This window comes from Canis lupus, chromosome 36 (genome assembly GCF_048164855.1).
Source record: "Canis lupus baileyi chromosome 36, mCanLup2.hap1, whole genome shotgun sequence".
Lineage (NCBI taxonomy): Eukaryota > Metazoa > Chordata > Mammalia > Carnivora > Canidae > Canis > Canis lupus.
Window position 1 is genome coordinate 20,278,659 of NC_132873.1, and position 26,105 is coordinate 20,304,763.

Consider the following 26,105-nt stretch of genomic DNA (forward strand, 5'->3'; position numbering starts at 1 on the left):
AAAGACAATCTTTTATGTACATAAAAACCTAGCTCATGATGACATTTCATTTTAATCACTTAACATACACTCTTTAACAATACTATTGAAAATAGCAATTGAACTTACTAAGTGACAGACCCAAGGGTACAATGTATCAGGAATCAGAGCAAAGGGAGTAGTAGTGATAGTAACAAGAACAGAACTTCCATTCATTTTGTGCTTGGTATGTTCCAGACACAGTGTTACATACATTAGCCCTTTAAATCACACAGCCCTATGACACAGGATCTTTATGCTTTGACAGATGAGGAAACTGAGATGGAGCCAAGATAACTTGTCCAAAGTTAGATGGTTAGTTGCAGAGACTGTTTGAGTCCAAGCAGTCTGGCTCCAGAGCGTGTACTCTTAATTGCTATGCTGCACCATTATTAGTTACAGATAAGCCAGTAGAACATGTTTGTCAAATACCACAAGTGCCAACTTATTTATATAATCATTTTTTTCATTCTTTTTCAGATAGGGTAATGCAAAGTCAGTTTTGTGGACAAAAAAATACAAATAAAAAAGGAAAATCAGTAAGTAGATTGGTATATCCTTTAAAACCATTATTAATATTTTACATTGTTTTGAATTAATATTTACTGACTTCTTTCATCAAGAAAGCATGTTATTATGAATTTATTTAAATAAAATTTATTATATATTTTATCATAGTTTATTATAAATTTATGTTATTATAAAGCAACATAAATATAACATTAACTTTAACAGGCTAAACTTTTGAATTCTTTACTTCTGCCTTCCCCCATATAGCTATTGTTTAATAGGCAACACACAAGAGCACTAGGAAAGCATAGACTACCTCTACCCATCTATTTTGATATGAACAGTTTTAAAGAATCTGTTCTCCTCATCTCATTTCTCCATTAATACTTGAAATTAATTATACTGGATTCCATTTTTGCATCTTGGAAATTTTCAGTTGTTTAAGATTCAACTGTCTAAATGCCATGATGACTAACAGCAGTAAGTATTTCAGAAATGGGACAAGGGTTGTGTGGCTTGGGATGATCAGGCAAGAAAGAAATATTGACTTGGAAGATGAGAAAGAAAAATTTGGTCTACTTCATATTTTGCACCCAGTAGATAAGAACCATCTCTCAAAAGAGGGAAAATATATGTGCTTTTCTTTGTAATTTTTAATGACTAAGTGGCTCCTTAATCTAAGACATTAGAACCCCATACTAATACTCTTTTAGATAGTAGAATTTCATATATGAATATCTTGAACTCCATGCAAAAAGGTTTAGTTACTTTAAAGGCAACAATTCCAACTGGCCAGGGCATTACTGATTCTAATATTTAATACCGTTGTTCCAGTAAGCTATCAAAATATCCTGGATATTTTAATGTTTTGGAATTGAAATTATTTCCATACTGATCCATGCATCTAAAAATAGCACAAAATCCCATCTGATTACTGGCTTCATATTGGTAACAATTACATTGGTAATAATGTAACAATTGTTACAGAAGAACAAGATTTTGAGTCAGAAGACTTGCATTCTGGCAGCAGTCTTTTCATTACTAGCTGAAGGTTAAAGAGGATTAGTTTATGAAACATTTATTGAATACCTACTAGATAGCAGGCACCATGCTAATCAATAATTATATAGATGGGCAACATATTAGGCTTTTTATGTGCAGTATTTCATTTAATCCTCATAACAAAATAAGCAATGTTATTGTTTATATTTTGCAGATGAGGAAACTGAAGCTCAATGAGGTTAGATAAACTGTTTAAGATCACATAGTAAGGGAGTTGGGATTTGACTCTAGAGTATATATGATGAAGCACCTTCTCCTCTTCCCAATACTTTGAGATGGCAAAAATATATTAGTGAATGTAGCTGATAGAAAAATAAACAGAGAGTTATAATAAAGTATACTAGATGAACACATAGGATGCCTTGGGAATATTCTGTGAAGAATGTACTTAACAGGGACGTAGGGCAGGAAAGGGAAGGTAGACATGGGGAATGAAAGGCCTTTTTAACCAAAAGTGGTGATTCAGTGAGAAAATATATGTAGAACATTGTGTTGGTTGAATTGAACTGAACCCTCATAGCAGTAGTATTACCAGGTCCATTTAAACAATTCATGTTTTAATAAGATCAATGAACTAGAGAAATAGAGATTTTTTGTGTCTACCTAACTCAAAATATTTTGATGAAGATAAATTTTATCAGAAATTTACAGCTGTAAGTGTCTCCAGGGGACTCACTTAGAGACTCTTAAGCAAAGTGGAAACCATCTCCTAAATGCCAGTGTAGTGAGATCTTTAATCATAGTTGTCCATCTTTTCTACCTGAATGTAAGCATATTTAGAGCTGAGAGTTTCTGTGTCTTGTATTCCTTTCTTCTGGAATAGTGTCTGAAACCTAGGCACTTGACGAATACTTTCTGAATGAGTACTTATTATGTGCCAGGAACTGTGGATACAGAAATGAACAGAATATAGCTCTTGATTTCAAAGGCCTTATAGTGAGGTAGTGGGAAAGACTTACTTGGTTACTTGGAGTAAACCACAATATTACAGTAATATAATCGTTCTAAGTGAGATAAATTTACAAAGTACAGTAGGCAGTAGGCATAGGCAAAGTAGCACTGACAGTTAAAGGAGAGTTGACAACTAGCTTCAGATTGAGCTTGGCTACATATTAACTGTGACACTTTAGGTAATTTAGCATATTACAACCAAAGAAATAGCCTATCCTTTGTAGCTGATTATTTAGCCATAGCTTTTACTACATTGGATGAAGTGTTTATCTTACTTACCTTTCTATCTTCTGGCACCTGGCACAGTAATACAAAGTTGTCACCCAATAGATGTTATATTTGTCTATTTGCCATGTAAGTTTTGGCTTTTTGCTGTTATCACTAATAGTTTTTTTCTACTAATGCTCTGTGACATCCCCTAATGGTGTTGGTAGTGTATTAGGCAAATGATCACAAGTATACTCTATATTTTTTTACTCCCAACTATACTACACTCCTTACCCCCTCTAGATCACTTGCAGCAAAGGTCAAAGGCCACCTGTAAATGTGAGGAACTGTCTGCCACAAATTCCCAAGGATCTAGATTGGAGGCAGTCAAGGTCCATGTGGAAAGAGAATACTCAGCTAAAACCCTGCAATTTCTTTTTAGAAACATGTACAAAAACATACACACAATATTTATATATTTTGTATATAAAAGTTCACCACTTTGAAATACACGCAGAAAGAAAGATAAATAAGGGATAAAGGAAAAAGAATTATCATGACATTAAGAAGAGGCATGGTGGCTAATAAGAGGAGAAAGGACAGCCTTCCTATATATCAATAAAGTAGGAATCAAGATGAGCTCTCCCTCTAATTCCTAGGGTAAGGACATCTCAAATTATCTTTACTAATCTATAACCTGATAATACTACTGTTTAGGGTAAAAAAATTACTATAAAAACATTGAACAATTAAATAGCATTGCTAAAAGAAACTACAAATATTCAAAATGAAAAATTATATTAAAATGAAGAAATTTCAGTTTTACCAATATGGAATAGCCCCATTCCTCCTAGATCCTTTCCATCACAACTAAATGTACATATAACAAACAAGCATAGGAAATCTCTGAAACATGGAAATAAGAAGGTAGGCTGCCTAGGGATCTCAGGACATGGTATGAGTTTTCTAAGTTTCCTTGTTGGCTCCCATATATCTGAACAGGATGCTGCTGAAGCCTTCAACTAGAGTTGCAATAGGCACAGACAATAAAGCTCCAAGGAAAGCCTATTCCGTGTAGCCAAGGAACTCAGAAAAGGGTAGGCTAAGAGCAGAAAATTGTTTGGGTGATGCTTGTCCTATTGCAGCCAAACTCCAATGGAAAAATCACACTCCTCTCCCCATACATGGTTTCAGCAGGTATAAAGCAGGAAGTTGATCTTCCTTCTCATACCCCACCCATACACCTGGGAGGTCAGTAGTGCACTGTGATTTCCCCATTAGGTGGCAGTAGGACTGAGCCATCTCCACCCAGCGAACAAGGCAATGCTACAATTTTCCTGATAGATACCGTTGGTGGGGCTAAGCTGGAAGCTGATCTTTTCATCCCTGCCTGGTGAAAGTAGGGAAAACTCTGCTTCTCCCACCAGGGTAGTCTCAGTTGGGTCTAGTAGCCAGCTGAGTCTCCATTTCCATTAGTAGCAACAAAATATGATGGGTAATTGAGTCCCAGTTAGCAGTAGTCTTTAATTTTCCTCCTTTGTCAGTGGGATCCAGTGGGGAATTGAGCCTCCATCCCTGCTTGACATCAATGAGGCAAAACCAAGCAATGGGGGAGGCAGGCTGCTTGGCACTCTGATTTTCTCTCTCTAATCCTTGATGTCATTGAGCCTAGGGGAGAGATGATATTACATCCATACTTGGATGCAGAATGTAGTTCAAGTGGCTGCCCCACTGTCACTGAGAAGGTGTTATCAGGACCAAGGAGGATGCTTAATGCTCATCCCATTTGTCTGCAGCAAGGCAGTATGAGTCATTGCCCCACTTTTGCTGGAGTGGTGTCAGGGGAGCCTACTGTGAAGCTGAACATCCACATTCACCTGGCTGGCCCCATGCTACATCTCAACGGGGTAACTGTTTACTTTAAAAAAAATTTTTTTTTTTTTTAAGAATCCAGGGTCCATCGTATAAGATCCTGCATATCCAGGATATGCTTGGAAATCACTTGCCATACCAAGAACCGGGAATATCACAACATAAATGAGAAAAGACAATCAAAAGATGCCAACACCAAGATGAATCAGATGTTGAAATAGCCTAACAAGGATTTTAAGCAACCACCATAAAAATGCTTCATCAAGCAATCAGAAATTCTCTTGAAAAAAATAAAAATTATCAGCAGAAGACACAGAAATTGCAAAAAAACAAAAAAAAACAAACCAATGGAAATTATAGAACTGAAAAATACAATAACCAAAATGAAAATCTCACTGATTGGGCTTAAGAGTAGAATGGAGATGACAGGATAGAAGCAGTGAGCTTAGGGAAATATCAATAGAATTTATACCATCTGAACAACAGAAAGAAAGCAGACTGAAAAAAATTGTTTCAGCTAAAGAGTTAACATGTACTGAACTTCCAGAAGGAGTAGAGAGGGAGGGAGAGGGAAGAGAGGGATTGAAGAAGAGGAAGAGGGAGGAAGAGGAAGAAGAAGAGAGGGAGGAGGAGGAGAATATAAAGAAAAGGAAATGAAAGACCAAGTATTTAAAGAAATAATGGCTGAAAATTTCCCAAATCTATAGGAAGACATAAACTTACAGATTCAAGAAGCTGAGCAAATCTCAGAGTATAAATCCAAAGAAATCTACCAGGTCACATCATCATTACACATTTGAAAACTATAGGAAAAACTTGAAAGCAGCCAGAGATAATGCATTACCTATAGGAGAATACCTATTTGAATGACTGATTTTCTCATCTAAAATCATGGAGGCCAGAGAATGTGGCACATCATTTTTTCAAGTACTGAAATATAAGAACTGGCCAATATGAATTCTATATCCGGCAAAAGTTTCCTTCAGGAGTTAAAGGAAAAATAAAGACATTCTCAGATAAAGGAAAACTAAGAGAATTTGTTGGTAGCAAACAGATTCTTAATGAATGGCTAAAGGAAAGGCTCTAAAAAAATATGATGAGAAGGTTTGGAAATTCAGAAAGAAAAGAGCATGAGAATGGGCAAATATTACAGGCTCTCCTACTTCTCATGAGTTTTAAAATAATATGTGATGGTTAAAGCAAAGATTATAACACTATCTACTGTGATGTACATTGTAAGTAGAGGAAATACTTAAGACAATTACATTTTAAAAGTGAAGGGCCCTAGGGATGCCTAGGTGGTGTAGAGTGGGTTAAGTGACTCTTGGTTTGACTCAGGTCATTATCTCAGGGTCGTGAAATCAAACCCCATGTTGGGCTCTGCAAAAAGCACTACTCTATTTGGGACTGACTGTCTTCTCTCCCTGCCCCTCCCTGCCAATCTCTCTCTCTCTCTCTCTGTGTCTAAAATAAATAAATACATCTTTTTTAAAAAGTGAAGGCGGGGAATCCCTGGGTGGCACAGCGGTTTAGTGCCTGCCTTTGGCCAAGGGCGCAATCCTGGAGACCTGGGATTGAATCCCACGTTGGGCGCCTGGTGCATGGAGCCTGCTTCTCCCTCTGCCTATGTCTCTGCCTCTCTCTCTCTCTCTCTCTGTGTGTGACTATCATAAATAAATAAAAATTAAATTAAAAAAAACTTAAAAAAAATAAAAATAAAAAAGTGAAGGGGCCTAAATAAAAGATTTCTATACTTCATTTGAAGAGAGAAAATATCAATTACCATAGATTGTGATGTTACATAAATGTAATACATAGCACAATCACTAAGAAAACTTAAAAGCAACATACTAAAAAAAAACCAGTATAAATAAATCAATGTCAGATTTTAAGAAATATCAACCCACAAAAAAATAAGAGAAACAGAGGAATGAGAAATAGAGGAAACAAACAGAAAACAAATAAAATGACAGACTTAAGCCCCAATATGTCAATAATTACTTTAAATGTAAGGGGTCTAAATATACCATTTTAAAGACAGATTTGGCAAGGTGAATAAAAAATATCCAACAATATGCTATTTACAAGAATAAGTTCAAAAGAGTGGGAAAACATATGACATGCAAATATTAATCATAGAAAGCAGCAATGGCTATATTAATATCAGATAAACTAGATAGACTTCAGTACAAGAAAATTACTAGAGACAAAGAAGGATGTTATATACCAATAAAAGTATCAATCCAGGGATCCCTGGGTGGCGCAGTGGTTTAGCGCCTGCCTTTGGCCCAGGGCGCGATCCTGGAGACCCGGGATTGAATCCCACGTCAGGCTCCCGGTGCATGGAGCCTGCTTCTCCCTCTGCCTGTGTCTCTGCCTCTCTCTCTCTCTCTCTGTGACTATCATAAATAAATAAAAATTAAAAAAAAATTAAAAAAAAAAAGTATCAATCCACCAGGAAGACATAATAATCCTAAATTAACAGTCTGAAAATACATGAGGCAAAATCTGATAGGGCTTAAAGAGGAAATAAAATCCACAGTTAATTGGGGATGTTAACAGTCCATTCTCAGTAATTTATAGAACTACTAGATGGAAAATCAGCAAGAATGTAGACCTAACAACACAATCAGCCAACAGGATATGGCACTCTACCCAACTTGTTTTCAAGTGTCCATGGATTATTTAGAGCTTATGGACCACATCATAGATCATAAAACCAAGTTCAGCAAATTTAAAATAATTAAAATCACAAGGAGTTGTGTTCTCTGACCATAATAGAATATAGAGGGCTCAAGGGATTTGGAGGCTGATCAGGGAAAAATATTTGACCTTAAGCTGGCTGTAGCCTGGCACAAGCCTTATTTGAATAACACTGTAATATGTTTGCATGTGAGGAGAGTCCCTCACAGCATGAGACCACCTGGAGGCTATAGCACAGAGATTACCACTCAAAAGGGAAGGATGGAAAGGAAATTCATTGTGGACAAGTTTTTAGAAAGGGGGTTACAGGTCTAGGTGATTTCACTCAACAGCTCAGCAGGGAGTCTCTGGGTCAGAGAAATCCAAAGGCAACAGGGACTCAAGATCTTTATATCCCCAAGGTTTATCTTATCTATGGATAACGTATGTTGGGCACAGTTTCATGTGGTATGCAAAGCAGACAGGCTCTAAATAGCTAAAAACCTGCTTATTTGGGTTATTTTTTAAAACAGTTGGATGTGCACAAGTTTTAGTTTGGTGCTTGCAGGCTTTTGAGCTAAGTCTCAGCCTATTGTGAAGAAGTAAACAACCTGGTGGGTGGTACTATATAGAGGCCATCTATGTCTATTAACACATAACTTGCAATCAAACTAGAAATAAATAAGAGAAAAACCTCCAAATGTTTATAAACAACACACTTCTAAATCCTTGGGTAAAAGAGGAAGTCTCAAAATGGGATAAAAAATACATGGAACTGAGTAAAAAGGAAAATACAACGTATCAAAACTAGTAAGACATAGTTAAAGCAACACTGAAAGGAATATATTAGTACTAGATGCATACACTGGAAAATGAAATTTTCAAATAAATAAGGTCTCACCTCAAGAACTTAGAAAATGGAGGGCAAATGAAACAAGAAGGAAGGAAATAATAAAGATAAGAGCAAATATCAATTAATTTCAAAATGAAAAAATAAATAATAGAGAAAATCAATGAAACAAAGGAAGGTGTTCTTCAAAATAATCGGTAAAATTGATAACCCTCTAACAAGATTGGCAAAGGCAAAAAGAGAAGCGATGCAAATCACTAATATCAGGAATGAAAACGTTTATCACTTCAGTTATTGTAGTCATTAAAAAGATGAAAAGGAAATATTACCCAGAACTTTAGGCTCATATATTTGACAATTCAGAGGAAATGGGCCAAGTCCTGGAAAACTACAAGTTATCTAGGTCAACTAAGATGAATTAATCAATCTGAATAGTCATTGGCCATTAGAAAAATTGAATTAGTAATTTAAAAGCTCCTGGAAAAGAAGTGTCCAGCACAGATGGTTTCACTGGAGAATTTTACCAAGCAATTAAGAAAGAATTATCACTAGTTTTACAAATCTATTCCAAAAAAACAGAAAGGAACAGTTCCCAACTCATTTTATGAGGCTACTATAAAGACAGCACAAAAAAGAAACTACAAATCATTTTCTTCATGAATTTAGATGCATAAATCCTGAACAGTATATAAACACACTTATACAGCAATGTGTAAGTGTAACACTGGTTCAACATTTAAAAATCAGTCTGTGTAATTCACCAGATAAAGTTATGCAAGGCTAGTGTCAACATTTGAAAATCAGTCTTGTAATTCACCATATCAATAGACAAAAGGAGAAAAATCATGTAATATCAACTAACACAAGACGAGTTTTTTTGCAAAATTTGATACACAATCATGATATTACAAACAGCAAACTAATATTAGAAGGTAACTTCCTCAATTTGATAAAGCACATCTGCAAAAAACTATAGTTTACATTATGCTTAATGGTGAAAGCCTGCATGCTCTTCTTTCAAGATCAGAAACAAAGCAAGGACATATGTTCTTGCTACTCTTTTTAAATATAGTACTAGAAATTTTATCCATTGTAATAGGGCAAGAAAATGAAATAAAGGTCACATGGCTTAGAAAAGAAGAAATAAAACTATATTTTCAGATGGGATGATTGTCTATGTAGAAAATACTGAAGAGTTACAAACAACAAGAACACATACTAGAACTAATAAGGGAGTTCCACAAAGTTGAAGGATGCAAATTCAAAATGAAAAAAATCAATAGCATTCTCTATACTAACAATGAACATGTGGAAACAAAAATTTAAAACACAATAACATTTACAATAACTCCAGAGAAAATTAAACAAGTCTAACAAAACATGTGCAGGATCTGTATGATAAAAATTACAAAATGTTGACAAGGAATCAAAGGCCTAGATAAATGGTGGGACATACCATGTTCATGGATTGGAGGACTCAACATAGGAAAGATGCCAGTTCTCCCTAGATTGACCTGTTGATTTAATATGATGTATTTCTTTTAAGTTTTTATTTACATTTTATTTAAGTTTCCCTTAGTATACAGTGTAATATTAGTTTCAGGCATATAATACAGTGATTCGGTAATTCCATACAATACCCAATGCTCATCACAACAACTGCACATCTTAATCCCCATCACCTATTTCACCTCCCACCTCCCCTCTGATAACCATCAGTTTGTTTTCTATAGTTAAGAGTCGATTTCTTCGTTTCTCTCTCTCCTTTTTTTCCTTATGCTCATTTGTTTTGTTTCTTATATTCCACATATGACTGAAATCATATGGTATTTGTCTTTCTCTGACTGACTTATTTGCTTAGTGTAATACTCTCTAGCAGCCTTATTCATGATAGCCAAAAGGTAGAAGCAACCCAGGTTGTCCTTCAACTGGTGAGTGGCTAAATAAACTGTGGTACACATCCATACCATGGAATAATAGTAATAAAAAGGACCAAAGTATTGATAAATACCACCTGGATGAATTTCCAGAGAATTATGCTGAGTGAAAACAGCTAGTCCCAAAATGTTATACACTGCATGGCTCCATCTATATAATAATTTTGAAATTTAAAAATTATAAAAATTAAGAACAGATTAGTGGTTGTCAGGCATTAAATAGGGAGTGGAGGCAGGAAAGGAATGGATGTGACTATAAAAGGACATTAGGGATCCTTGTGGAAATGTTCTGCATCTTGACTGTATAATGTCAGTATCCTGGTTGTGATATTTTACTACAGTTTTATAGGATGGTACTATTGAGAGAAACTGGATAAAGGGTATATGGGTTCTCTCTGCTTTTTCTTGCAACTCATGGGAATCTGCAGCATTTTAAAGTAAAGAGTTTAATTTTTATAAAGCAAAAAAAAAAAAAAAAAAAGAAAAGTGAAAACTTACCTTAAATATTTTCCTTAAGGGTGGTAGTCAGACCTGTATATATATGATAGATAAAACTCAATTAAATTAACAAGATAAATTCAGTTGGTAAACCATAAAACATAGGTTATATACAATTAACAGATTTAGAAGTTTGAAAGAATCTATCACCTATGGCAACAAGCTTGTAAATTGAAGACATATCAGAATTCTAGAACAAGTTCTCCAAAGTCTAAGGTAATTGCTTCACAAAGTCACAAAACCTTCAGAATTCTGTGGGAAAATAAACTTTGAAGTTGTTTGAAGTAAAAAGATTTTTTTTTTTTTATGAACCAAAGTAGACAGTGTGTTAAAGAAATGCAGTATTTTGAGACAAACTTCTGGAGTGCTAATCTGAATTGGAAAAGACTAACAAACATCTCATTCAACTCATAGCTGATTCAGGTGACAGTCTTTCAATAGTTCCTTCACATTTTTAGAGCCCCCTCATAAATTAAGACTTTCAGATATAGTTTAATTTGTTTCTATTTAAACCCTGATCATGACAGGATGCTAAATCATTTCTCCAAAGGTCAGGATGAAAGAAAGTGGGGAAAAATGGGGAATTTGATTTTACCTACCATTTCAAGGCATTGTTTGGTGATGGTAAGAGAATTAGTGTGATATAGTAAAAAGACCTTGGATTTCACAGGCAGAAATATCTAGGTTCAAATCCAGATTCTTCCACTTTCATGGTCATATACCTTTAGGCAATTTACATCTGAGTTTCAGTTTTGTCATCTACAAAATGATTATACTATCATCTATTTCAAAGAATTTTAAAGGGCTTGGAACATAATAGTCACTTGCTAAATGGTAAGTATTATCTTTATTAACCTGTACAAGTATACTATAGGATAAATATGAGAAATAGACTTGTTGGATCAAAATGTATGAGCATATTTAATTTTGATATATATACTGTCAAATTATCTTTTACTAATTTGCATTTGCACCCAAATGTAAGAAAATATTCAGTATTTCACACCTTGTTCATTCTAGTTTTTGTTAATTGTTCACCCAAAAATGATATTCCAATTGTTATTTTAATTAACATTTTCTGACTATTAATAAGTGAACAACTTTCATGTGTTTATTTTTTGTATCCGTATTTCTGTTATTTGACTACTTAAAATCTCTTCCCATATATACAAATTGGGTTGTATATTTGGTTATGTGTGAGAATGCTGTATATGTTTCAAGTAACAATGCTTTGTGATCTATGCTGTTTATTACCTTTTTTTTTAACTTCTTTGAGGTCCTTATAGTAATTTTAAGTGTTTAAGTTGTCCAATCTGGCACCTTTCCCTTTGTGGCTGTTAGTTTATATCTTTTTTAAAAGATATTTCTCCTCCCCGGGATTATGTCAGTATTTTCTTAAATGTTTTCCTAATATGTGCATTTTGTATTTACATATGTTTAATTCATTTATACCTTTTTTTCTGGTATGAGTAATAATTTACTGATATTTTTGCTGAAATAGATAGGCAGTTGTTTCAATACTACAGACACCCTCAGAGATATTGCAGGTTTGGTTTCAAACCACTACATAAAGTGAATATTGCAATAAATCAAGTCAAAAGCATTTTTTGGTTTCAGAATGCATCTAAAATTTTTTTTTTAAAGATTTTTATTTATCATGAGAAACACAAAGAGAGAGAGAGGCAGAGACATAGGCTGAGGGAGAGGCAGCCTCCATACAGGGAGCCTGATGTGAGACTCAATCCCAGGACTCCAGGATCTCGCCCTGGAGTGAAGGCAGGCGCTTAACCGCTGAGCCACCCAGGGGACCCCCCAATGCATCTAAAAATTATGCTTACACTATACTGTAGCCCATTAAGTGTGCAATAGTATTATATCTTTAAAAATGTACGTATCTTAATTTAAAAATACTTTTTTGCTAAAAACTATCATCTGAGCTTTCAGCATTATAATAAATGATCACAAATCAACACAAGTAAAATAATAACAAAGAGGTTTGAAATATTGTGAGAATTATCAAAATGTAACAGAGACATGGAATGAGCAAATGCTGTTGGAAAATGGCACTGATACTCTTGCTCAACACAGGGTTGCCACAAACTTCAATTTATTAAAAAAAATGCGATATCTGGGAGGTACAATAAAGCAAAACAAATTAAGCATGCCTGTACATATTTATTGCCCATATAGTTAACATGTTTTTGTTTATCAGTATCCCTTCCTGAAGATATCTTCCCTGCCCCAACTCTAATCTTTGGTGTAGTTGGCAAACTTAACACTGTCTCTGTGGCTACAAGGATAATGATATAATTTAAGAATATTAAGAGAATGCTTTATTCTTTTATATCAAGAGCTTGCAGTGTTATAAGAGGGAATGAATAAGAAAACCAATACAGAGGAAGAAAGATATGAAGAGATAGTGATTTGGTCATATTGAGGCCCTGGAACTAGATCTCCTCATTATATTAGCCAATTTCTTTCTTTTTTCTTAATGAATTATTTTATTTCTAAATAAGTATATTTTATATTTTTGGTTATAATCCAAGACGATATTATTTATTTAGGAACTCTTTCAGTATATCCTTTGTTTCTTTAACATGCCTCCATCCTTTTGTTTTTTGAGCACTTTCCTACTTTCTGTACTGTAAGATATTCCAGGCTTCTCTTGTAATTTTCTTACCCAAATCCTAGAATCAGTTTTTTCTACCAGGAGCTTTGGTTATTTATATTGGAGAATGATATTTTGAAACCAGGGTCTGGGAACTGGGTGTATGTGTTGCTATTGTGTCTAGGCAGCAGACAGTTAAATAATATATGTGTGTATACAAACCCATGTGTATACATATGTCTATACCTGTTTCTGTATATATATCTGTCTCTTTATATGTTTTGCTAATTATAAGTTTATATTGGTATCTCTGAATCTGTTCCAGAGTTTATTAACCCTCTTTTCTTGCTTTTGTCCAATGTAACTTCTCTTTCCCACAGTGAGAAACTTGGCTGTCATCATCCACTATTTACTTATTTATTCCATCCCAATATAAGTGCAAAGTAGTGTCAGAATTCCAAAATTAGACCATACCCATGAAGAACAAATTTACCTACTAGCACACAGTGTTTATGTACAGTTTACTTTGTCTTTATTACAATTTCCAGTCAAAACATTATTTTCCAAAGTTACTAAGGTTAGTTCCTTTTTTCTCTTACCCCTTTGAGTGAGGTTATATATTTTACATTTGTAATAGAGTTGGATTCATTTGTCAATGTCTGCATTACTTCTTGACTACCAACATTCTGTTTTTTATTGTTTTGAATTTACATATGTTAACGTTCATTCTTTGTGAAGTAGAGATCAATGGATTTTTGGCAAATGAATAATCATGTATTTTAATTAATTTTTTAAAAAAATTATCCATTGAAGTTTTTTCATTCCACTTGAGTCAGTTTTACAGATATTTTCCTATATGCTACTGGTGCTTTCCTAGACTGCTTATTATGATTAACTAGGCATCTGTACCTTAATCTTTCATCTGGTAGTTCATTGCTTATACAACCTATATATCAATTACATCACTTTAAGTGGCTGTAATGTTTTTATTTTAGTAATAGGCAATAATTTTTTTATAATTAAAGTATAAACATACAATGTTATATAAATTTCAGATGTACAACATATTGATTCAACAATTCTATACATTATTCAGTGCACATTATGGGTGTGGTCACCATCTATCACCACATAATGCCACTGTCATACCTTTAGCTCTATTTCTCATACTTCATCCTCAGCATGGGAATCTATATCTCATGACTCCCAATGACTTTATTTTACAACTGGAAATGTGTACCTCTTAGTCTCCCTTATCTATTTTGCCCATCCCCCCATCTGCCTCCCTTCCGGCAGCTACCAGTTTTCTGTATTTAAGAGTCTGGTTTTCTTTTTTTATTTGGTTGGGTTTTTTGTTTTGTTTTTGTTTTTTTTAATTCCACATATAAGTGAAATCATATGTATTGTCTTTTTCTGACTCATTTCACTTAGCATGATACCCTATAAGTCCATTCATGTTGTCAAATGGCAAGATTTCATTATTTTTTATTATAATACCCAATACTTTTATTGCAAGTTCCTATATTACTATCTTAATATATGAATTCATTTAATCCCCATAGCAATCCTGTGAAGTAAATATTTTTAAATTATTTTGTGTGTGGTAAAGTTAAGTCATGGACTAGCTAACTGATTAGTCTGAGGATAATCAAGGTAAGCCTGGGTTTTGAACAGAGGCAGACTGCTCTGAAGTCTGTGCTGCAAACAACTAAATTCTACTATCTCTCATCGTGAGCCTGCATAAAAATTATTTAATCAATGCCTATTAATAATACCTTTTGGGGAAAAAAAGAATGCCCTTTGTAGTTTTTTGTAGGTTTTAAGCTTTTATGTTTTCCCACATCACCACCACCCCTAGCTTTTTTAAAAAATTAAAACAATACCTACACAGTCCCCCCAAAATCAGTCTGCACAGAAGGGTATAAAATAAAAAGAAAAAGTCATCCTTCCCCACCCACAGCTACACTGTCTCCCTTACCCAAGACAACTGCTTTTAACAATTTGCCTTGTAATTCTTGTAAGTTTTATTATAGTTTTAAATTATGTAGTTCAAACTTTATTTATCAACTAATCAACTTCAGGTAGAATATGTTGATGTCACTCTGAAAGATGATTTAGAGCATTTATAATATTTCAAACCTTCTTTCTATAACTTCTGAGTTTTATTAGACATTATTTTTCTAATGGTTATTTGTAACGCTGTGATTAATATGTTTAAAATATTTCTTGGGGATCCCTGGGTGGCGCAGCAGTTTGGCGCCTGCCTTTGGCCCAGATCCCACATTTAATTTAAAAATTAAAAAAAAATATTTCTTGGCATGTGATGTGATGAGTACTGAGTGTTATACTATATGTTAGCAAATTGAATTTAAAAAATAAATTAAAAATTCTTGTCATATAAACCAATAGGCATTATCTACCAACTTCCTACTATGAAAGATGAAAAAGATTTTTTTTTAAGTTTCATTTTCCTATCCCTTCCATTTTCTTTTTGTTGTCATTGTTACTTATATATTATCATTTCTCTGTCAAGGTTTCTTTTTCTTTTTTTTTTTTTCAAGGTTTCTAATACATTGTTATATTGCTCTAGTTAAATCGCCCATGCTTTGTTTATAGATTGGCTCTATTTTAAAATATAAGAAAAGTTAATTTATAAATAATAAATAATAAGTAATTAGTATAATAAGTATAATTCATAATAAAATTTAATATAATTTATATAAATATAATTTATAATAATTAGTACTTATAAATAACATAGTATTATAATTTAAATATAAATCTCTGCCAAACTAAATAATGTATGTAATAGATCCATGAAAAGTAAATGTCACATGTCTGCTTCTAGTAAAGATGGAGTTTAGAGGAATGTGATTTGTCTTTCTTCCTTTATCAATAAGAAAACCAGAAACAAAATTATGGAAAAGCAGTTTTTAGACATTGAGAAGATGATAGCATGGGACTGTAATTTCTTAAGAAAAGGACAACGTCACACCAGTTTTCTGCACAGCAGCACCAGGAGAGAGAACCAAAACAGAGCTTGGAGGTCTCACTGAATTGAAGAGATTAAAGTTTGGTGCACAGAGGCAAATTTGTGGAGTACAGTACTGGAGTGGAAGGAAATGTAGAACACGAAATCTCCAGATAACTATGAAGGATGTCCCCTTTAGTCTTTGGGATTAATCTGAGTAGTGAAATAGTAGAGGCAAGAAAAAGAACCACTGAAAAAAAGTATTGGGTAGAACATTCTGGGAACTCACATAGCTAGAAATAAACCATTTTCCTATAGGCCAGAGAGAAACGCGTATGTGACAGCAAATAGAAGGCCCATCTTTGTTGAGAGACTAAGCCCTACATTAAAGGCTTTTGGACAATACCCCCTCACCACCAATAAGTTTCTCAGTATCTTAATATGTACTAGTACTTAATATGTACTAATAAAATACTATATTAAAGAAGAAAGCAAGATCTAGAAACCAAAAGTAAGATCTAGAAAATTTATCATTCTCAGCATCCAATAAGAAATTATAGACATACCGAAAAAAGCAAGAAAATTTGACCCATAATGCAGGGGAAAATCAATTAATAGGAACAGACATAGAAATGACAGAGAAGATGGAACTAACAGAAAAGGATGTTTAAAGAACTATTAAAAATACATTCCATATATTCAAGATGGTAGAATAAACATGAGCATGATGAGGAAAGAAATGGAAGGTATAGATAGACAAAATGGAATTTTTAGAGATGAAAAAGGAAGTAATAGTAATATTAGATGCTAGCAAAATATCAGTAAACCTGAAGGGATAGAAGTTATAGAATAAAGCACAATGAGAAAAAAATTTTAAAAAAGGAAAGTGTAAGTAACTTGTATGAAAATATCAAGGGGTAAGACATACATGTAATTGGAGACTTACAGGGAGGCGAAACTAAAAAATGTATTTGAAGAAATTATGGCCAAAAGTTTTTCATATTTAATGAAACTATAAACCACAGAACAAGAAATTCAATGAACTCAAAGAGAATAGACCTTACAAAATTCTCAGACATATCATAATCACTTTGCTGAGAATCAGTAGTAAAGAGAAAACCTTAGGGGGAGGGAAGAAGAAGGCACATTTATTGTAGAGGAAGAAATATAACAGACTTTTTGTTAGAGATTATGCAAGGGAGAGGACTCTGTAATGCCATCTTTAATAGAAGGAAAAACATCACGAACCTAGAATTCTTTAACCAGTTATACTATTTTTCAAAACAGAAGTTAAAATACCCTTTCAGCAAACAAAAGCTGAGAATTCATTGCAAGAAGACCCCCACCATATTGAATAAATATTCAAGGAAAGTGATATAAACAAAATGGTAGAATAAACAGCTCCAAGTTTTTATTCCTCTGAAAAACATTGAAAAAGCATCCAGAAGCTATCTGAGCCAGCTTCATAGGAGCTCTGGAAAACAATCAAATTTTATGGCAACTAAGCAAATACCCAATGAAGAAAAGGCCATCTTCAAAATGATAGGAAATTTCATGGCATTTTTACTCTTGCTTTACTTCTTCCTAGGATAGCAGCACTCTTGGTCTTGAGCAGTGGCCCCCATGAGCCCAATTCCCAGTTACCTTGATTGAACTAGATAAAACATAGGAAGACCTTATGTGCAAATCATTATGTATGTATGTTTTAATCTTGCTGGGTCGATACAGGAAGGACTGACTAGTTCAGCTCTGTCTCACATAACTTGGAATTCAGGCAGGTCAGTTAGATCCTGTCAGCTGAGTCTGCCGTTTGTTTGTTTGTTTGTTTGTTTGTTTTCATGAGAGACAGAGAAAGAGAGGCAGAGACACAGGCAGAGGGAGAAGCAGGCTCCATGCAGGGAGTCCAATGTGGAACTTGATCCCGGAACCCCAGGATCATGACCTGAGACAAAGGCGGACGCTCAATCACTGAGCCACCCAGGCATCCCTCTATTTTAAGATAGTCTTTCAGGAGATTCTCCCAACAACTTCCAGTTATATGTAGTTGGCCAGAAACTCGTCACATAGTTACCCTTGTCTTCAACAGAGGCTGGAAAATGTAGGGTTTGTTTTTTTTTTTTTTTTCTTTTTTTAAGCAGGGAACATTTCTACCTAAATGCTAAAAAAATTTATGTTCCTAAGATAATATATATTGTGGGAAGTCAATGATCAGTCCCTGTCACAGAGAACAAGAGGCTAGTTAGGAGACTAACGTTTGGAAAAAGATCATAGTGGCTTGTGCTACAATTGTAGTGGGGTTGATGGGGGGATATAGCTGGACATTCGATATATTTTGAAGGCAGCAAACACAGGAGTTAATGCTGGATTAGATATGGTAAAGAGAAGGAGAGAAATAAAAAATGATATTTAGGTTATAAGCCAGTAGATGGTATAATCAATAACTGAGATGAGGAAAAATAGAGAAAGGCCAAGGTTCTATGGGTTTTAGAGAGAGGGAGGGGAACAGCATTAGTAATCCAGAATTCTCTTTTGTGATTTGTTAAATCTGAGATACCTATTACACAGCTAAGAGGAAATCATGATCTTTTTGATATCTTGAGATACTATTTTTTTGAAAATCTTAAGATATTTTTTTAATATCTCAAGATACTATTTGGAATGTTTTCCAAGGGTCACCTTCTCCTCACATTCCTCAGAAATAATCTCTATTTACTCTGGGGTTAATTCTGTTTGTTCTTATTGATTCTTCATTGCATGTATTGATTTTCCTCATGTATCTGGTAAACTTTGTTGGCTCATTTTATGTTTGTGAATGAAGGAATATATTGACTGTATAGTTATGCTTTGTGTGACAGGCAAGCTTCCCTGGAGGGTAAATGGGGATGGAAGAGGCTAGGCAGGATGGCTGGGGACTCAACAATATTTCCAAAGAACCCATGATTTTCTCTCCTAGATGGAACTTCCTTTTCTTTCTTTGTATACCCTTTTTGTTATCTGATGTGGAAATGTCATCGACAGCAAGGTCTATTCTGCTTCCCTATCAAGGCTCAAAACTCATAGGATCTCTACCTAGGCAGATGGCACATTTACTTTAGAAAGCAGGTTTTTTGATGTTCTGGGTAGATGACTGAGAAAGACAATGCTACCAGCAGCATATACTCTGGTATGCTGAAAAGGAGAAGATCCAGCTGTTCTGAATGCAGCTTTTTAATTAATGATAATTGTACCATCATCTGAAACTCTTTGATATGTTGTCCTTGAATTTTTTGCTTCTAAGATCCACCTGATTTCTGTCATTCAAGGCTCTAATTTTCTTGATGGGGGTTTCTATTCAATCAATCTCATCTGCTTTCATAATTTCTGAATTTTCTCAACTTTCTAAATCCTGGTGTCTCATCTTATTGATTTCCAGTATTACTATGGGATTTTTCTTTTTGAAATATTGTTTTCTGTTAATTCACTAGGACCTTGGGAGGTAGGAGAGAATAGAACCACATGTTTAGTCCATCATCTTGAAGCTTCTATATTGGTTTGTTTTACTGTCATTTTCTGACTTCCTGAGATAAATGCTTAAAGTATTTCTCTCTAGTGTAAATGTACTGGTTTTTTTTTTTAATTCATAAAGCACTTCATATTCTTTAAATAACAATACAGAGTTAAATGGCATAAAAGTTCTTGTCTAGAGATGTTAGCATTTTATGTCCTTTCACACATTCTTTTAAGCTTATATTAGGGAAGAGTTTTTATATCTTTTGTGCTTTTTACAAAAAAAGATAATATATATATTTTTACTGTTCTTCAGCTTCTTTGTCATATATATTTCATTTATAAATTTTCTACTAAATTTGTTTAAAATAATGGAATTTCAAATGTTGGAGTTCAAGCTGTTTTAGGGAAATTTGGAGAAATTCAAGCAAAGAAAAACAAAACAATCAAAAGAACAGATGTGGAAAAGTCTGAGGTGTATTTCAAGAATTCATAGACACATCTGTCTGAAGGGGAGAAATTATAGGGAATATTGAGAAACTTGTAGAAATAATTTAGTCAATGCGTTAAGACAAATAGCTGCAAAAGTGGGAAGCTGATGAAAATTTAAAGTCATGTTATTAACTGCTTAATATTAATGAACAGTTAAAGGTATTACTAATGGAAACATCATTCATTGAACTGCTATTTTAATTAACTTGATATATAATAAACCTCCTGCTGTCTAAAGGAGATAATATATTGGAAAGTAGTTTGTAGTACTAAGTACTCTCAAAGAGATGGTGTCAAGTTTTGTCTAGCTGAGTTGTCAGGGTGAATACACATTATGATGCTTCCAAAGAATCACTTTTAGTCGCTGCAGTCTTGATTGTATAGTGGAAGGAGTATCCAATGAAAATTTAAGATGCTTAGGATTTAGGCTACTAATCATCTGGATAACTTGGGGCAACAAACTTCAAGTTCAGATTCTTGTATGAAACAAGGAGTCAGATTGGATTATCTCTAAAGCATCTTTCATCTCCAAAAATTCAGTGGTTCTATGATTCTATAATTGTTCCTATAGACCTTAATCTAGAATCAAGTGTTTCCTTAGGCAGTGTAAGTACCCATTTAGCAATTACAGGTAAAGGAATCATTAAAAATGCTTTCTATCCCAAATGCCATTTATTTATTTATTTTTTAAAGGTAAGAAGGGGCAGAGGGAAAGGAAGAGAGAATCCTAAGCAGGCTCCACACCCAGCACATGAGCCTCATGCGGGGCTAGATCTCACGACCCTCAGATCATAACCTAAGTCAAAATCAAGAATTGGATGCTTAACCAACTGAACCACCCGGGGCCCCTAAATGCCAGTTATTATCTAATCCATTTTATAACCTTTTAAAATGAAATTATATTAATTCTCACAATTCTATTTTCTGCTTTTGTTTCTGCTTCAAGTTGCTGTGCGTTGTCTTGATTTTACAAACTCAGTAGGATGAATATTATAGTATCAAGGAAGCTAAGATGATATGTGTAAATGTATTATATATGTATAGATTTCTTTGATAATTGACAAAGTAAATTATAGTAGTTACGAGAAAAATATTTAGGTTTTAAGCTTTTTTATGTCTTTATACATTGAAAGAATAAAATTATCTTGGGAAATATCCTTGCATTATAAGCAGTCTAAAATTAAAACTTCTCTTTTTATAAGGTGATTTTTTCACCAGTGGAATACACTTTACCATCTTTCAGACCAGAATTTATAGAATTCAAACCAAAGTATCTGGTGAGTCCTGAATTATCCTATCCCAATAGCAATTATATTTAAATACTAGGCTTCTCTAATATTTTATATAATTTAATGGTTCCTAAACCATACTACCCATTATAAACACCTGGCTGTCTTTTAAAAAAATATCTGTTCTCAGGTCCTACCTCTGACCTGATGAATCTCAATCTGGAAGTGGAGCCTGGGAATCTGTATTTCTCAGAAAAACCCAGGGAATTCTTATGTTGTCATCTGGATATCAAAATTTGAGGAACAGTTATAATAAATTGTATCCATTACAATGAAGTTTGAACAACTAAGTTGAAATAAACTAAAACAAATACTAAGCTGATTACTTCACATTTTGCTTTTTTTCAACAGGATAATATAGAAGTTGTATGAACAAACATTAGAATATGTTTGAAATATTTGAATAAACTTCATCCCAAAGGCTATTTCAGTGATAGACAAGTTCGATCCCAGAGCAACAAAACTGCCCATGGATATTACACTGAAATTTCCCTATAATCCAGAATTTTTTATACTACTCTCTTTTAGCCATTTATCAGGCATGTGTGATATTCATCAAAAAGTAAGATTCTACTGTGACATGCTAAGGAGTGGGTGAAACTCATCATCATTGTTAAAATTTGCAGACTTAAAAGCAGATGATCTATGCTCCCAAGTAAATCTTTAGAAAATATTTGTGATACTTGTAATAGAATATCTACTACTTGCTTTGCATTTAAATGTTTTTTTGGATTGCTACTAAAATGGTAAATATTTCTAGGATAGGACTTAAATCTTTTTTTTTTAAATTTATTTATTTTTTTAAAAATAAATTAATTTTTTATTGGTGTTCAGTTTACCAACATACAGAATAACACTCAGTGCTCATCCCATCAAGTGCCCCCCTCAGTGCCCGTCACCCATTCACCTCCACCCCCCGCCCTCTTCCCCTTCCACCACCCCTAGTTCGTTTCCCCGAGTTAGGAGTCTTTTTCTTCTCCCTTCCCTTATATTCCCTTTCACTGTTATATATATTCCTCAAATGAATGAGAACATACACTGTTTGTCCTTCTCCGATTGACTTACTTCACTCAGCATAATACCCTCCAGTTCCATCCACGTTGAAGCAAATGGTGGGTATTTGTCGTTTCTAATGGCTGAGGAATATTCCATTGTATACATAAACCACATCTTCTTTATCCATTCATCTTTCAATGGACACTGAGGCTCCTTCCACAGTTTGGGTATTGTGGACATTGCTGCTAGAAACATTGGGGTGCAGGTGTCCCGGAGTTTCATTGCATCTGAATCTTTGGGGTAAATCCCCAACAGTGCAATTGCTGGGTCGTAGGGCACGTCTATTTTTAATTCTTTGAGGAACCTCCACACAGTTTTCCAGAGTGGCTGCACCAGTCACATTCCCACCAACAGTGTAAGAGGGTTCCCTTTTCTCCTCATCCTCTCCAACATTTGTTGTTTCCTGCCTTGTTAATTTCCCCATTCTCACTGGTGTGAGGTGGTATCTCATTGTGGTTTTGATTTGTATTTCTCTGATAGCAAGTGATGCAGAGTATTTTCTCATGTGCATGTTGGCCATGTCTATGTCTTCCTCTGTGAGATTTCTCTTCATGTCTTTTGCCCATTTCATGATTGGATTGTTTGTTTCTTTGGTGTTGAGTTTAAGAAGTTCTTTATAGATCTTGGAAACTAGCCCTTTATCTGATACGTCATTTGCAAATATCTTCTCCCATTCTGTAGGTTGTCTTTTAGTTTTGTTGACTGTATCCTTTGCTGTGCAAAAGCTTCTTATCTTGATGAAGTCCCAATAGTTCATTTTTGCTTTTGTTTCTTTTGCCTTCGTGGATGTATCTTGCAAAAAGTTACCATGGCCGAGTTCAAAAAGGGTGTTGCCTGTGTTCTCCTCTAGGATTTTGATGGAATCTTGTCTCACATTTAGATCTTTCATCCATTTTGAGTTTATCTTTGTGTATGGTGAAAGAGAGTGGTCTAGTTTCATTCTTCTGCATGTGGATGTCCAATTTTCCCAGCACCATTTATTGAAGAGACTTTCTTCCAATGGATAGTCTTTCCTCCTTTATCGAATATTAGTTGGCCATAAAGTTCAGGGTCCACTTCTGGGTTCTCTATTCTGTTCCATTGATCTATGTGTCTGTTTTTGTGCCAGTACCACACTGTCTTGACGACCACAGCTTTGTAGTACAACCTGAAATTTGGCATTGTGATGCCCCCAGATATGGTTTTCTTTTTTAAAATTCCCCTGGTTATTCGGGGTCTTTTCTGATTCCGCACAAATCTTAAAATAATTTGTTCTAACTCTCTGAAGAAAGTCCATGGTATTTTGATAGGGATTGCATTAAACGTGTAAATTGCCCTGGGTAACATTGACATTTTCACAATATTAATTCTGCCAATCCATGAGCATGGAATATTTTTCCATCTCTTTGTGTCTTCCTCAATTTCTTTCAGAAGTGTTCTATAGTTTTGAGGGTATAGATCCTTTACCTCTTTGGTTAGGTTTATTCCTAGGTATCTTATGCTTTTGGGTGCAATTGTAAATGGGATTGACTCCTTAATTTCTCTTTCTTCAGTCTCATTGTTAGTGTATAGAAATGCCATTGATTTCTGGGCATTGATTTTGTATCCTGCCACGCTACCAAATTGCTATATGAGTTCTACCAATCTTGGGGTGGAGGCTTTTGGGTTTTTTTTTTTTTTTGGCTTTTGGGTTTTCTATGTAGAGTATCATGTCATCGGCGAAGAGGGAGAGTTTGACTTCTTCTTTGCCAATTTGAATGCCTTTAATGTCTTTTTGTTGTCTGATTGCTGAGGCTAGGACTTCCAGTACTATGTTGAATAGCAGTGGTGAGAGTGGACATCCCTGTCTTGTTCCTGATCTTAAGGGAAAGGCTCCCAGTGCTTCCCCATTGAGAATGATATTTGCTGTGGGCTTTTTGTAGATGGCTTTTAAGATGCTGAGGAATGTTCCCTCTATCCCTACACTCTGAAGAGTTTTGATCAGGAATGGATGCTGTATTTTGTCAAATGCTTTCTCTGCATCTAATGAGAGGATCATACGGTTCTTGTTTTTTCTCTTGTTGATATGATGAATCACATTGATTGTTTTACGAGTGTTGAACCAGCCTTGTGTCCTGGGGATAAATCCTACTTGGTCATGGTGAATAATTTTCTTAATGTATTGTTGGATCCTATTGGCTAGTATCTTTTTTTTTTTTTTTTTTCCTATTGGCTAGTATCTTGTTGAGAATTTTTGCATCCATGTTCATCAGGGATATTGGTCTGTAATTCTCCTTTTTGGTGGGGTCTTTGTCTGGTTTTGGAATTAAGGTGATGCTGGCCTCATAGAACGAATTTGGAAGTACTCCATCTCTTTCTATCTTTCCAAACAGCTTTAGTAGAATAGGTATGATTTCTTCTTTAAACGTTTGATAGAATTCCCCTGGGAAGCCATCTGGCCCTGGACTCTTGTGTCTTGGGAGGTTTTTATGACTGCTTCAATTTCCTCCCTGGTTATTGGCCTGTTCAGGTTTTCTATTTCTTCCTGTTCCAGTTTTGGTAGTTTGTGGCTTTCCAGGAATGCGTCCATTTCTTCTAGATTGCCTAATTTATTGGCGTATAGCTGCTCATAATATGTTTTTAAAATCGTTTGTATTTCCTTGGTGTTGGTAGTGATCTCTCCTTTCTCATTCATGATTTTATTAATTTGAGTCTTCTCTCTCTTTTTAATAATGCTGGCTAATGGTTTATGTATCTTATTAATTCTTTCATGAACCAACTCCTGGTTTTGTTGATCTGTTCCACATTTTTTCTGGTCTCGATTTCCTTGAGTTCTGCTCGAATTTTAATTAAGTCTCTTCTTCTGTTGGGTGTAGGGTCCATCTGCTGTTTTTTCTCTAGCTCCTTTATGTGTAAGGTTAGCTTTTGTATTTGAGTTCTTTCCAGTTTTGAATGGATGCTTGTATTGCGATGTATTTCCCCCTTAGGACTGCTTTTGCTGCATCCCAAAGATTTTGAACGGTTGTATCTTCATTCTCATTAGTTTCCATGAATCTTTTTTAATTCTTCCTTAATTTCCTGGTTGACCCTTTCATCTTTTAGCAGGATGGTCCTTAACCTCCACGTGTTTGAGGTCCTTCCAAACTTCTTGTTGTGATTTAGTTCTAATTTCAAGGCATTATGGTCTGAGAATATGCAGGGGACGATCCCAATCTTTTGGTATCAGTTCAGACCCTATTTGTGACCCAGTATGTGGTCTATTCTGGAGAAAGTTCCATGTGCACTTGAGAAGAATGTGTATTCAGTTGAGTTTGGATATAAAGTTCTGTAGATATATGTGAAATCCATCTGGTCCAGTGTATCATTTAAAGCTCTCGTTTCTTTGGAGATGTTGTGCTTAGAAGACCTATCGAGGGTAGAAAGAGCTAGATTGAAGTCACCAAGTATAAGTGTATTATTATCTAAGTATTTCTTCACTTTGGTTATTAATTGGTTTAAATATAGGACTTAAATCTTGATGTTAGCTATTGTCTAAGTAAGTGCAGCTAACACTGGAAATTAAGTTCTTTTTAAAAAAAACTATGAATGCAGTTTAAGTATTTAAAATACTCTAGGTGGCAAAAAGCTCTCAGATACAAAATAGTATAGTATCAGAATT

At 34.5% G+C, this 26,105-nt stretch overlaps 1 protein-coding gene and 1 long non-coding RNA gene across 18 annotated transcripts in view; one reads left to right on the plus strand and one right to left on the minus strand.

Annotated features, from left to right (window-relative positions):
• The window catches only part of LOC140625760 (uncharacterized), a 40,560-nt gene extending 29,835 nt beyond the window's left edge, over nt 1-10,725 (minus strand). Inside the window, exon 1 of the long non-coding RNA XR_012025083.1 lies at nt 10,588-10,725. This is a non-coding gene — a long non-coding RNA (uncharacterized lncRNA). The remainder of the gene's footprint in view (nt 1-10,587) is intronic.
• The window catches only part of C2CD6 (C2 calcium dependent domain containing 6), a 131,482-nt gene that overhangs the window by 77,012 nt on the left and 28,365 nt on the right, over nt 1-26,105 (plus strand). For 16 of the 17 annotated variants that reach the window (XR_012025080.1, XR_012025081.1, XR_012025082.1 and 13 more), the window contains 2 exons: nt 499-557; nt 21,347-21,421. Coding sequence is in view for 14 of the 17 variants with exons in the window: in XM_072813302.1 (XP_072669403.1) it covers nt 499-557; nt 21,347-21,421 (134 nt within the window). In the remaining 3 variants the exon portion in view is untranslated. The remainder of the gene's footprint in view (nt 1-498; nt 558-21,346; nt 21,422-26,105) is intronic. The other variant, XM_072813297.1, reaches the window with a different exon arrangement.